At 34.3% G+C, this 14,249-nt stretch overlaps 2 protein-coding genes across 3 annotated transcripts in view; both read left to right on the forward strand.

Moving 5' to 3' along the window:
• The window catches only part of LOC105218657 (GTP-binding protein RAD), a 115,313-nt gene extending 111,396 nt beyond the window's left edge, over positions 1-3,917 (forward strand). Inside the window, exon 10 of one of the 2 annotated variants that reach the window (XM_054233759.1) lies at positions 654-1,637. In XM_054233759.1, coding sequence (XP_054089734.1) covers positions 654-842 — 189 coding nt within the window. In that variant the 3' untranslated portion in view covers positions 843-1,637. Of the gene's footprint in view, positions 1-653; positions 1,638-2,151 lie in introns of those variants that run through there. The other variant, XM_011194381.3, reaches the window with a different exon arrangement.
• A 9,622-nt stretch (positions 3,918-13,539) lies between these two features.
• LOC105218656 (uncharacterized) lies at positions 13,540-14,238 on the forward strand. Its single transcript, XM_011194379.3, has 2 exons — positions 13,540-13,697; positions 13,770-14,238. The coding sequence occupies exons 1-2, from the start codon at positions 13,683-13,685 to the stop codon at positions 14,151-14,153; spliced, it is 399 nt and encodes a 132-aa protein (XP_011192681.2). The 5' UTR covers positions 13,540-13,682; the 3' UTR covers positions 14,154-14,238.
• Positions 14,239-14,249: the final 11 nt, after the last annotated feature.

The following is a 14,249-nucleotide window of genomic DNA, read 5'->3' on the forward strand; positions in this document are numbered from 1 at the left end:
ACACGATTGCTAATCCGTGTCAATTTTATTGTGAATTACAATTGCGATTACAAATACCAATACCATTACCATTACAATACTAACACGATTGCTAATCCGTGTCAATTTTATTGTGAATTACAATTACGATTACAAATACCAATACCATTACGATTACAATACTAACACGATTACTAATCTGTATCAATTTTATTATAAATTACAATTACGATTACAAATACCAATACCATGACGATTATAATACTAACACGATTACTAATTTGATTACCTTTTCGAATTTCAATTACAACTCCATTAACCATTACATTTAATTTAATATTGTCATTACAAAACTATCACCACTACAATTACCATGATCATAATCATTACTATCGCTATTTTCTTTTCAAATACAAATACAATTATAATTACTTCTGGCTTTATCATTACTCACACTCTTCTACTTTACACCAATCACCTACTTATTTGCCAATAAAAAATTCTGCCTCTCCAACATTGCTCCCGCCGTAACCACTTTCAAAATCACTGCTCTACCAATGTACCCCCCACCAATTTGATTGGCTTATTGTTGTTACCCGACTCTTTAAAATCAAAATTCTCGCACCTAAAAACTGTGCTTTTATATAAAACAAAATACATACTCCTTTGTACAGAATCCCGATGGTACTCCACGTACGGGTTCTAAGAAATCCAAAGACAAGCATAAAGATAAAGACAATAATAAAATCAAAGAAAAAGAAAGAGAAAAGGTTATTGACAAGGCTTTAGAACACAATGGCGCTGATTGTGTAAATGAGAAAAATTCTGAAAATTTGGTGAGTAAACAAAATCCAAGTAATTGAACAACGCAATATTGGTACCCCTTTCATATATTATAATAGGTGTATTTAACCCTTTCCAACGGCCCAAATGTAAATAGTATACTATGAAATCTCTTGTTATACGAAATTTTTGCGAAATGAGAGAATTTTTGCTTACCCATGAAGTATATTTACAAATGGTGTTTTTCCTACAATATATATTTATGGAAAGTATATATACAGTAGATTAGATATATAAATATTTACATATATGTAAATCGTAAAAACATTGCATGATTGTAAACATAATTAATCGAAACTTTATTTCATTTATAATCAATGTTTTCTTATAATGGGGTTCTGAATATGTTAGTTTCTTAGAAAACTTATAATTATTTGTATTAGAAAGTAGCAAGAATTACTATAATAACTTTGGACGACGGGGAAATTATTAGCAGTTATTGAATGGCCCGAGAATCGTGCTTCTAATTTTTCTCTGTAAGAGACTGAAGCTTCTCCACATAAGACGAATAATAGAGTCCCACTCAAGCAAAATACAAATAACTGTCTTATTGAGTGAAGATCATACCAGACAAACCGAAACCGCAAATGTTCGTAGTTAGAACTAACACTTAAAAGATAGTTAAGTCAGCCAATTTAGTAAAAACAAAGAAATTAAAGCTACTTTAAACCAAAACATAAGTTATTCCACAAAAATGTTGCAGAGAAGTTAGAAGAGAAGACTACAGACCGCGATGATCACTCAAATGAATTATAAATGAGAATTTTGAGAAAAAAGGCTTTCTTTCCTGCCTGCCTAGAAAGCAAGGAAACCAGTACAGAGACCGTCTAATTAGACCCAGAAGAAGTAAAGGATATTTAGACACAAGGACTCGTATAGTACTTTCCTATTGTAGCATGTTGCCAACTAGGACGCCAGTACTTAATGTGATCAATACATGTATAGGACAATTTTTGTAAGGGTGCCTTGATCTTCTCCGATAAAGTAGAAGTATTTCCCGCAAATATGAAGTTGTTAGATAATTTTAATTTTAAGTGTTATTAAAATGTATTTTAACTATTTTTTAATAAACATTTGTATACTCTAAGTATATATGGGATGCTACTACAAAAAATTGGTGTTCCATAAGTTCATAAATTATTAATATTTGTATATAAATGATACTTGACACCCTCACTTTTTATATACAGTAAATCCCAATTTTCACTTCCTAAACTATATTTAAATATATATTTTTTACATAATCTAACCGTTTTTGGCAATATTTAATGTTTAAATAATAAATAGAAATACAGTTATTAATATACTAAACGGAAAACGCACTTTCAGGGCCATCGAGATGGTGCCTCCTCACCGGCACACTGGTATAAGAGTCGCAGCGTTGTATTGGCCAGCATGAAGGCGCGCCAAATGCTCACCTGGATACTGGGCAAAGAGGATTCGAAATTTAAGAATTGCGAAAATTTGCAAGTACTCTAAAAAAGCAGTGCAAACAAAGCGGGTGCAAAGGTCAAAGCGAGATGAAAATGTGAAAAAGTAACAAAAAAAAAAAGTGAACTAAATCAAAAAATGGACTGTCTGCAAAATGAAGTGAAATATAAATAACGGTACACGTGTGTATATAAAAGAAATAAATATGTGTAAATGTAGATAAAGCATTTCATTAAATGTGAATATATACAGTTGAATTTCCCTAACTCGAATCATCATAATCCACAAAAATACTTCGAGGTAGAGTCCGAGTTACGGAAGGTAATTTGTATGAAATTTGACTTCTATTGCCAATTCAAGAATTTGAGTTATGGAGAACTTCGAGTTGTGGAAATTCAACTGTAAATATATATATATATTATATAATGTTATTTAACTACATAAATTGTATATGTATATATGTAACTAGTTAGATGTATTCAACTTATCTACATATTTATGTATATGTATGTATTTAAATATATATAATATATTTACTCCGAATTTGTGAGTTTAGGTTAGGTGTGACATGAATCAATATTCTTATACCGAGATATATATATGTAGTTGTAGTTGTAGGTAACTCTATTTGCTCCATAAACGTCAATAATGTTTTTTTTTTGTTTTTCAAGTTAAAAAAAAAAATAAATAAAATTTAAATGGCAACACTTTTAATGTGGTAGCATTACAGTAGCTTAAAAACCCTAAAAACAAAGCTCTTGCTAAGCCAAAAGCTTGCGAGCCTGCGCTTTGGCGTTCAAACCAATAACTACATAATGAAACGTAGCACTTTCAAAAATACCGGTTTCGTTTTAAAATTAATTGAACAATAGTTGTATAGTATTTTTCCAATGTGTATTTATAAAATATAAACAAAAAAGAGTATGAGTAATAAAATAATTAAATATTTGCAAAATTATTAACAAAAAACTATATATGTATACTTAAAAAAAAATTGTGTAAAAAAGTTTTGAAAAATTTCGAAAAAATTTCAAAAAATTTCTTAATCACAAAACGCTTTTCGGGAACTTATTTCAAACATTACATATATCGAAAAAATTTCAAAAAAATATATTTATCATTTCAAATCGTTTTTCGAGAACTTTCGTTTTCCGAACTTCTCACGTATCATTCGAACAAATATTTAAATAACAACAAACTCCTGACAGTACTGACGCTAAACAGTTTGACAGCAACTTCAACTGATTTGCTGTCCTAATACTAGCAATGAGCGCAAGAACTTTGTATGAAACTGTAAAAAACCTCACAATTATTTTTAAGTAGATACAAATTTCGAAAAATAATTTTATCGCTCTAGAGCGCTTTATCTAAATCAAATTTAAATTTTCTCACTATAAACTGTTTTTCTCCTCATTTCTATAACTTCCTAAAAATATATACTATATATTTGTAATTAATACGAAATCAAAAGTAAATTAGTAATTTAGCGTATTAAGTGAAATAACTGTACATAATAGAACGGAAACATGAGCTCAGTAAAGCTTTACAAAAGGGAAGAAATTTGATTGATAATTAAAAAAAAAATATAATTTTTAAATACAATTTTCTGCAAAGTGTACTTTGTTAAGAAATGTATTTTTCATTTGATTTTGTAAATTATATATTCATCAAAGCATTCTTCCCTTGCTTAGTTTTTAAGATGACTATTTTAGAAAACAGTAAACTTATATGCTTTAACTATAAGCAACTATATACCTACTATATACAGATATATTTCTGCCAAAGTGCCCATTTCTTAAATGAAAAACAATTCGTATTAATCAAAATTATTGAGAACAAATATGTATGTAAATGTATAGACTATGCCTAATGGATTTTCTAAAAGTAAACTGTTAACAAAATACTATATATATTGTACTTAGTTACTAACCTAAAAAAATTAAAATAGAATGGTATAAAGAGTTTCAATTATTTTTAAAAGCTGTCTTTTTTTGTAGGTAAAACTCTAAAAATTGTTATTATTATTTCTTAAATATCTTAATTAAATTTAAAAAATTTATTTAGAAAATCTTAACATTGTGTAAAAAGATATATAAAGCTATATATAATTTCATTAATTTTTAACAAGCGTTTTTTTTTTTTTTTGATAAAAATTCTAAAAATTTTTATTTTTTTAAATATCACTTCTTAATTAAATTGTTTTAGTAGGTCTACAACTTTGCTTCCGCCGTTTTTTTTTCTTTTGTAAGTTTAAGGCTTGGGGTCATATGTAGAAGTTCACGCAAGTGAGGAAAGTTTCTGATTGCCATTCACTTGGGAGTGGCCAGGAACGATTCTTTTGCATATGACTCAAGCAGCTCACGACTTCCGGTTTTAGACCAAGTATCCCCTGGGTAGCTAACAGACATCCGTTTGGAGGCGAGCTAAAGTGAGAAGGCGAAGCCCGCTTGTGCGGTTGTGCGTAGGGCTTGGGACCCACCACATAAAAACGAATAACCAGTGAATAAGAAACACAGGCCTCGGATGAGAAACCCCCCTTTTGATGACGACCACGGCAAACGTATAAAGGACTATGATTTGAGGGCATGCACCTGGAATGTCCGGACTCTTAATTGGGAAGGAGCCTCTGCCCAGCTGGTTGATGTCCTCATACAACTAAAGGCTGACATCACCGCCGTCCAAGAAGTGCGATGGACGGGACAAGGACGGAAGAAGGTGGGTCCTTGTGACATCTACTACAGCGGCCATATAAAGGAGCGCAAATTCGGTGTTGGATTTGTGGTGGGAGAGAGACTACGTCGCCGAGTCCTGGCATTCACCCCGGTGGATGAACGTCTTGCCACAATCCGCATCAAAGCGAGGTTCTTCAACATATCGCTGATTTGCGCCCACGCCCCAACGGAAGAGAAGGACGATGCGACCAAAGATGCTTTCTATGAGCGCCTAGAACGCATCTATGAGCGCTGCCCCCGCCACGATGTCAAAATCGTGCTTGGCGATTTTAACGCCAGGGTGGGTAAAGAAGGTGTCTTTGGCACAACAGTCGGAAAATTCAGCCTCCATGACGAAACATCGCCAAACGGCCTGAGGCTGATCGACTTCGCTGGGGCCCGAAATATGGTTGTCTGTAGTACCAGATTCCAGCATAAAAAAATTCATCAAGCAACGTGGCTGTCCCCTGATCGAAACACGCGCAATCAAATCGATCACGTTGTGATAGACGGAAGACATGTCTCCAGTGTTTTAGACGTGCGTACGCTCCGAGGACCAAACATTGACTCGGACCATTATCTAGTAGCAGCAAAGATACGCACTCGCCTCTGTGCAGCAAAGAACGCCCGTCAACAAACACAAGGAAGGTTCGACGTCGAAAAGCTGCAATCACAACCGACAGCCGAACGATTTTCTACTCGACTTGCACTCCTGCTCTCTGAGAGCACTCATCAGCATCTCGATATAAGGGAGCTGTGGAACGGCATCTCAAACTCATTGCATACCGCTGCAGCCGAAACAATTGGTCTCCGGCAACGCCAAAAAACCAGTTGGTACGATGAGAATTGTCGTTCCGCAGTGGAGAGAAAACAGACTGCCTACCTCGCAACGTTGCGATCGACCACAACACGTTCGGGGTGGGATAGATATCGAGAACTGAAGAGGGAAGCGAGACGCATTTGCAGACGTAAAAAGAAAGAGGCCGAAATGCGTGAGTATGAAAAGCTTGAAAAGCTGGCCGACATGGGTAATGCTCGAAAATTTTATGAAAAGATGAGGCGATTAACAGAAGGTTTCAAGACCGGAGCATTATCATGTAGGGACCGAGAAGGTAATCTGGTAACGGATGTCCAGAGCACACTGGGATTATGGAGGGAACACTTCTCCGACCTGCTCAATGGCAGTGAAAGTACAACACCAGGAGATGGCGAACCCGATTCCCCAATCGATGACGATGGAATAGATGTTCCATTACCCGACCATGAAGAAATTCGAATAGCAATTACCCGCTTGAAGAACAACAAAGCGGCGGGGGCCGATGGATTACCGGCCGAGCTATTCAAATACGGCGGCGAAGAACTGATAAGGTGCATGCATCAGCTTCTTTGTAGAATATGGTCGGAAGAAAGCATGCCTGACGATTGGAATCTTAGTGTGCTCTGCCCAATCCATAAGAAGGGAGACCCCACAATCTGCGCCAACTACCGTGGTATAAGTCTCCTCAATATCGCATATAAGGTTTTGTCGAGCGTATTGTGTGAAAGACTAAAGCCCACCGTCAACGAACTGATTGGACCTTATCAGTGTGGCTTTAGACCTGGAAAATCTACAATGGACCAGATATTCACCATGCGCCAAATCTTGGAAAAGACCCGAGAGAGAAGAATCGATACCCACCATCTTTTTATCGATTTTAAAGCTGCCTTCGATAGCACGAAAAGGAGCTGCCTTTATGCCGCGATGTCTGAATTTGGTATCCCTGCAAAACTAATACGGCTATGTAAGCTGACGTTGAGCAACACCAAAAGCTCCGTCAGGATCGGGAAGGACCTCTCCGAGCCGTTCGATACCAAACGAGGCTTCAGACAGGGTGACTCACTATCGTGCGACTTCTTCAATCTATTGCTGGAAAAAATAATACGAGCTGCAGAACTAAATAGAGAGGGTACAATCTTCTACAAGAGTGTACAGCTCCTGGCGTATGCCGATGATATTGATATCATCGGAAGCAACAACCGCGCCGTTTGTTCTGCGTTTTCCAGACTAGATAAAGAAGCGAAGCGTATGGGTCTGGTGGTGAATGAGGACAAGACGAAATATCTCCTGTCATCAAACAAACAGTCAGCGCACTCGCGTCTTGGCTCCCACGTCACTGTTGACAGTCATAACTTTGAAGTTGTAGATAATTTCGTTTATCTGGGAACCAGCATTAACAACACCAACAATGTCAGCCTTGAAATCCAACGCAGAATCACTCTTGCCAACAGGTGCTACTTTGGACTGAGTAGGCAATTGAAAAGTAAAGTCCTCTCTCGACGAACCAAAATCAAACTCTATAAGTCGCTCATTATTCCCGTCCTGATGTATGGCGCTGAAGCGTGGACGATGACAACATCCGATGAGACGACTCTTGGGGTTTTCGAGAGAAAGGTTTTGCGCAAGATTTATGGTCCTCTAAACATTGGCAACGGCGAATACCGCAGACGATGGAACGATGAGCTGTACGATTTGTACGACGACATTGACATAGTTCAGCGAATAAAAAGACAGCGGCTACGCTGGCTAGGTCATGTTGTACGGATGGAAGAAAACACTCCAGCTCTGAAAGTATTCGATGCAGTACCCGCTGGAGGAAGCCGCGGAAGAGGACGACCTCCACTCCGGTGGAAAGACCAAGTGCAAAGTGACCTGGCTTCACTTGGTGTTTCCAGTTGGCGCCAAAAAGCAAAAAGGAGGAATGAGTGGCGCGCTCTGGTGGATTCGGCTATAATCGCTTAAAGCGGTTCCTACGCCAAATATATATATATATATATATATATATATATATATATATATATATATATATATATATATATATAAGTTTAAGGCTTTTTTGTATTAAAACGTTTACAAATGTCGGTGATTTCTTGGAATTAAAACAGAAAAGCAAAATTTCCCGCAAATGTCGAGAATTCGGCTCAAAAAGTGACATTTTCAGTTGAGAATAAATTTGGAATGCAAACAGATCTCTACAAATATTTTGTTGGGTTAATGTTGACACAAATGTCCAAGAGCGATATAAAACGATTTAATCGATTTAATCGACCAGTGCTTGACGCTAGTGACATCTATTGGAAAACGGCGGAAGCAAAGTTGTAGACCAATATATATTTAGAAAATCATAAAATTGTATAAGTTAGCTGGCTTATTCTACTTACTTCTTTTTACTGCTGTTGATTTTTTTCTTTTTATTTCATTTTATTTCTACGATGTGAGATTTTGAGGTTATAGTTATTAAAATCTATAAAAAAAAAAAAAAATATGTAATATTATATTTGTACAATAAATTATAATAATAAAACAAATTAAAATTTTGTTTACATACAATACAAATATTATTTAAATACGATACTTAACTACTTACAATATTTAAATAAAATCACTTAAGGAATTCTTCCAATTACGCCAAATAATGTCTTCGCGTTTCAGCTTTTAAATTAACACATTTTTAACTTTATCTGTAATAGCAAAAATAATCTAAAAATATAAATATTTTCCGCATTTCATAATGTTAACCTTCAAAAAAAAATAATTTTTTTTTCAAAACTTTTTAGTTTGAATTCTGCCACTTTTTTAAACCACAACTTCTTATTACATTGCTAAATGAGCGTGTTTACAATAAAAATTTATATGTGTAATACTTGTATCAAAATCTATATATGCATATGTATTTGTCTTCCGTACAAGTATTGTATGTAATTAAAAAGAAACATAAATGAAATGCTTAAATAAACACTGAAGAAAATAGGCAAATAATGATTTTATAGCATTAAGTGTATGAGTAAAACTTTTCGATATGAATTTATTGATTGGCAATGAAGCATCAAGGGAAATTTCAAGTAAGAAAATCGGCTGTCATGTTTTGTGTGCAATCAACTAGCCATGCAAAAGATTTATAAAACATTAACTGCTGTACATACATACATGTACATATTTAAAAGCAAAAAATATAAATGAATATACACAAATATTTTGCAACACAAGTGGAACGAGCGAAATCAACAATAAATCAAGTGGTAGCAACAATAAACAAGTATTAATAGTCGTTCTTCTTTTCTTCTGAATTGTTGTATGTATGTATGTATAATAATAATAAAAACACCAATACAAATCAATAGCTATTAATTAACAGTAAAATGTTTATACTTTATAAGTTGTCTTGTGTAATCAAAAATATACATATAAATCAAAAAAAAAATAAATAAAATATGACTTGGTAAAATTTAAAAATAAACTAAATAAATATTGCATAAAATATAGTGAAAGTAATAAATGTTTCAATTATATTGTTAAATAAGCGCTTTTAAATGGATTTACAATAACTGTTGAGATTGGAAAATAAACGTAAGTAGTCGTATAACAGATTAGTATGAAAGAGCCAGTAAAAGCCAGCACTTTTTCATTCCTTATAACTGTTCATAATGGATTTTCCAACTAAAGGGTGATCCATTTCGAGATTCCCTATTTTTTTGAAGAAAAAACACAGAATGTTTATTATCACTCGAAAAAAAATATTTTTACGGCTACGTATCAGATGATCCAATCGTTGTATCCAATTTTCGATGACACATTTCAGCATTTCGACTGGTAAATGGCGAATGACACGCGTGATTGTTTTGCTCTAAGGCCTGAATCGAAGTGGGATAGTCCGCATAGAATAAAAACTTTACATATCCACACAGAAAAAAGTCTAACGGTGTGATATCACACTATCTTGGTGGCCAATCGGCCGGCCCAAAACGTGAAATTATCTACTCACCGAAGTTTTCTCTCCATAAATTCATCGATTGATGTAATGTGTGGGTTCTTGTTGAAACCAAATGACGCCGATATCACGAGCTTCAATTTCAGGCATCAATTAGTCGTGATAATGCTCGCCATTGACGGTTACATTCTCACCGGCATCATTTTTGAAGAAATATGAACCGATGATTCCACCGTTCCACAAACCACACTAAACTGTTGTCTTTACCTGATGAAATGGTAGCTCTTAAATGTCTTCAAGTTGCTCTTGGTCCCAAATGCGGCAATTTTTCTTGTTTACATACCCATTGAGCTAGATATGAGCTTCAACGCTTAACAGAATTTGGCTCGGAAACGTCATATCTTCTTGGAACTTTTCCAGAGCCCAAAGAGCGAAGCGATGTCGCTTGGGAAGGTCGAGCGGTTTCAGTTCTTGCACAAGTTGTATTTTGTACGCTTTCAATTTAAGATCTCGACGTAAAATTAACTAATTTAACGCTACATTTTCGTTAATACCATTTTCTCAAGTAATCATGTCTTAAATAAAATTTTCTGTGTTACATAGTTTTTACAATACTTTACATATTTTAACAACTATCTATAGGGTGATTTTTTAAGAGCTTGATAACTTTTAAAAAAAAAAAAACGCATAAAATTGGTTCATGACATTTACTTTTTGAAGATAATTTCATTTAAATGTTGACCGCGGCTGCGTCTTAGGTGGTCCATTCGGAAAGTCCAATTTTGGGCAACTTTTTCGAGCATTTCGGCCGGAATAGCCCGAATTTCTTCGGAAATGTTGTCTTCCAAAGCTGGAATAGTTGCTGGCTTATTTCTGTAGACTTTAGACTTGACGTAGCCCCACAAAAAATAGTCTAAAGGCGTTAAATCGCATGATCTTGGTGGCCAACTTACGGGTCCATTTCTTGAGATGAATTGTTCTCCGAAGTTTTCCCTCAAAATGGCCATAGAATCGCGAGCTGTGTGGCATGTAGCGCCATCTTGTTGAAACCACATGTCAACCAAGTTCAGTTCTTCCATTTTTGGCAACAAAAAGTTTGTTAGCATCGAACGATAGCGATCGCCATTCACCGTAACGTTGCGTCCAACAGCATCTTTGAAAAAATACGGTCCAATGATTCCACCAGCGTACAAACCACACCAAACAGTGCATTTTTCGGGATGCATGGGCAGTTCTTGAACGGCTTCTGGTTGCTCTTCACCCCAAATGCGGCAATTTTGCTTATTTACGTAGCCATTCAACCAGAAATGAGCCTCATCGCTGAACAAAATTTGTCGATTTGTCGATTTTTCGATTTGTCGAACCGAACACTGATTTTGGTAATAAAATTCAATGATTTGCAAGCGTTGCTCGTTAGTAAGTCTATTCATGATGAAATGTCAAAGCATACTGAGCATCTTTCTCTTTGACACCATGTCTGAAATCCCACGTGATCTGTCAAATACTAATGCATGAAAATCCTAACCTCAAAAAAATCACCCGTTACAAAGGGTCATTGTTAATTACCAAGTGACTACTAATTTTTTGTATATAACATACAATATCGCTTTCGTAGCTTTTCACTTTGACGCACATTTAAAAAAGTTTACGAAATAGCTACAAACATGCACTGCCAATTTCACAAGAAAAAAATTCTTTGTAGAAAAAAATAAAAAATATTTGTAGATGAAACAATATTTATCCGATAATGCTTAAACTTGCAAAAAATTTTCAAAACAGATAATAAAACAATCAAAGCACAATAGCGTTGGAATTAAAAACAAATTTCGGTAAATAAAAGCGAAAAGTGAGGGAAATTGGTATTTAAAGGCAACATAAACTTACCTAGAGTTAATACTATTGCTTCTAAGCACGCTTTTCTTACGCCAAATAATTACAGTGGAACTTCTCTAACTCGACTCACCATAATCCACAAAAAAACTTCGAGTTAGAGAGATAGAGAGAGTTACAGAATGTAATTTGTATGAATTTAGACTTCTATTGCCAATTCAATAGTTCGAATTATGGAGAACTTCGAGTTAGAGCAGTTCGAAGAGCAGTATTAGAGCAATATTAGAAATTATTTTTGCCAAAAGCAAAAAATCCTTTAAAATAATAAACTTCTAATAACCAGCTGCGAGAGGCATAGCTTTAAATAAAGCGGTGCTCCAAGTGAATTTCCAGCTACTCCACTTCTAGCTAAAACACTTCTTGCCTTTATTTGAATATTACTTCACATATCACCACTCAAACTGTACTAAATTAATTGTAAATCACCTGAAACTATTCTTAACAATAAAGCGCATGAATCACTTAGCAATACGTGATATAATGTTTAGAGCACATGCTTTCGTAATATAACAGCTATCAGATGAGTTGTGAGTTAAATATAAAACAATTACTTGTAATAAGATCAAATGACATTTGTAAATAACAAAAGGGAAGTATTAATTTTGCAGTTTTACTACGCCATTTGCTTAGCTACCGTTGTAGGTCGCGTGACTTACACGTTGCGCACTGACGTCTTTGACAGTTATGCGTTAGTTGCAGTTACATATTTACAAATATACAGAACTACATATAGACAAGCATTTGTTTGTGCATTCAAGACTAGCATGATACGCAAAGGAAATGATTTAAGCGACTCACGCAGGCTGCAGTATTTGCTGAATACTCCAGTAAAGCAGCCACTTGCACTTCCACTCACCTTGACACACACGTTAGGAAGCTGCGCGGTGGACTTGCTGACATGCACAGATTTTTCGCCAATTTGTTTGTTTGCATTTGCCGGCAAAAGGAACACACTACAAAACACTTTCACACGCCAGATTTAGTCACATTACACAAATAGTTGTTGAAATAGCGTATTTTGCACTATTTTTTCATTAAACAATTTCACAAATATTGGCAAAATTCATAAGTACTGTGTCAACTGTTAATTGCGTTTGGAGGTATGAAAACTAAAAGCTCAATGGCCGTTAATTGGTCTAATTAATTTCGAACAAAACAAAGCGTTGGTACAGAGCGCACGGCCGTCGTTAAGTATTTTGACGGCGCTGAAATAGTAGATTGCGTGCCGGATGTGCAAACGAGGAAGCGGAAGAATTGTTGTATATGTGAAACAGATGGTAAATTGTTGTAAATAAAAAAATGTTTTTAAATTAAAAAAATATGATTTTAATTTAAAAAAAATTATTGTAAATAAAAAAACAATGTTAAATAGAAAAAAAATTATTGTAAATTTAAAAAGAAATGTGTTTAAATTAAAAAAAAAATATTTTAAATTAAAAAAAAATTATTGTAAATTAAAAAAATGTTTTTAAATAGAAAAAAAAATAATTGTAAATTAAAAAAAAATGATTTTAAATAAAAAAAAAATGTTTTAAAATTAAAAAAAAAATGTTTTAAAATTAAAAAAAAAAAATAATTTTATATTAACAAAAATTAATCATAAAATTTAAATCTTAATTATATAATTCAAAATATTTTATAGAAAGTAAATTTGCTTTTATATTGTTAAATATTTGAAATTGTAAAATTGCAATATTAAAATGAACTAAAACCTGAAAACTTAGTATTAAAACTTAAAACAAATTTCTAATATTTAGTTTAAACAATGTCGTCGGCGTAAATTATTAAATGCAGCATGAGCTACGCCGATGTGACGGAAAATATATATCTACATACATGTAAAAAAATTTACAAGCAAAATATTTACATACAAAACACGTTAAAAGGTTATTGCTTTGGAGTGCTAATTGTTGCGAATAAGCTTACAGTTTTTCACAAGTTTGCTTACTATAAAAGGCAGCTGCAACTACTGTATTGCAACAATAGATGGTTAATTGACAAGTTTGCAATACAAGCGCATGCAGAGCATAACCTAAGCAAAGTCAAAGCTAACAGAAGAGCTGCAAAATATTAAATACCAATAATGCATGAATATAATGTAAGTTACAACTATTCCATAATCTCTTACTAATAATAAACTAATTTAACTCGTTTACGTCATAAATTTCAGTGCCAAAACATCTGCTATATGATTGTGTACGCTTTCATCGGATTTGTAGTTGCACTTCCTATCCCCGATGAGCAGAGTGATGCGCATCTTGGACCTACCACAACTACTGCAGCGGCAGAGCACGCTTTGCTGGAGACACAAATGTCGGAAATGTCACAACAAAACATAGTGCAAGATTTTAATACTTTTATTGTTTTGGAACCGATGCTCGATGCCGCAAACCCATTGGAGTTTAATCAACGTTTGCGTCGTGCTTTGACCCAATCACAACTGAATGAACCAGTCGATGTGGACTACGATATGGAACTCGCAGAAGTCCATGTATTCCGTCCACTCTTTCGCTATCGTGCCGAGGTGGAACGCCGAGCGCAACGAAATGGCTAATATCAATACATATGTATTTATAATTAGTTTAAGTGATTTTTGTACCTCATTAATTGTTAGTGAAATAAACTAGATAATTAAGGAATGTATAATTGT

Source organism: Zeugodacus cucurbitae, chromosome 6 (genome assembly GCF_028554725.1).
Source record: "Zeugodacus cucurbitae isolate PBARC_wt_2022May chromosome 6, idZeuCucr1.2, whole genome shotgun sequence".
NCBI classification, from domain to species: domain Eukaryota; kingdom Metazoa; phylum Arthropoda; class Insecta; order Diptera; family Tephritidae; genus Zeugodacus; species Zeugodacus cucurbitae.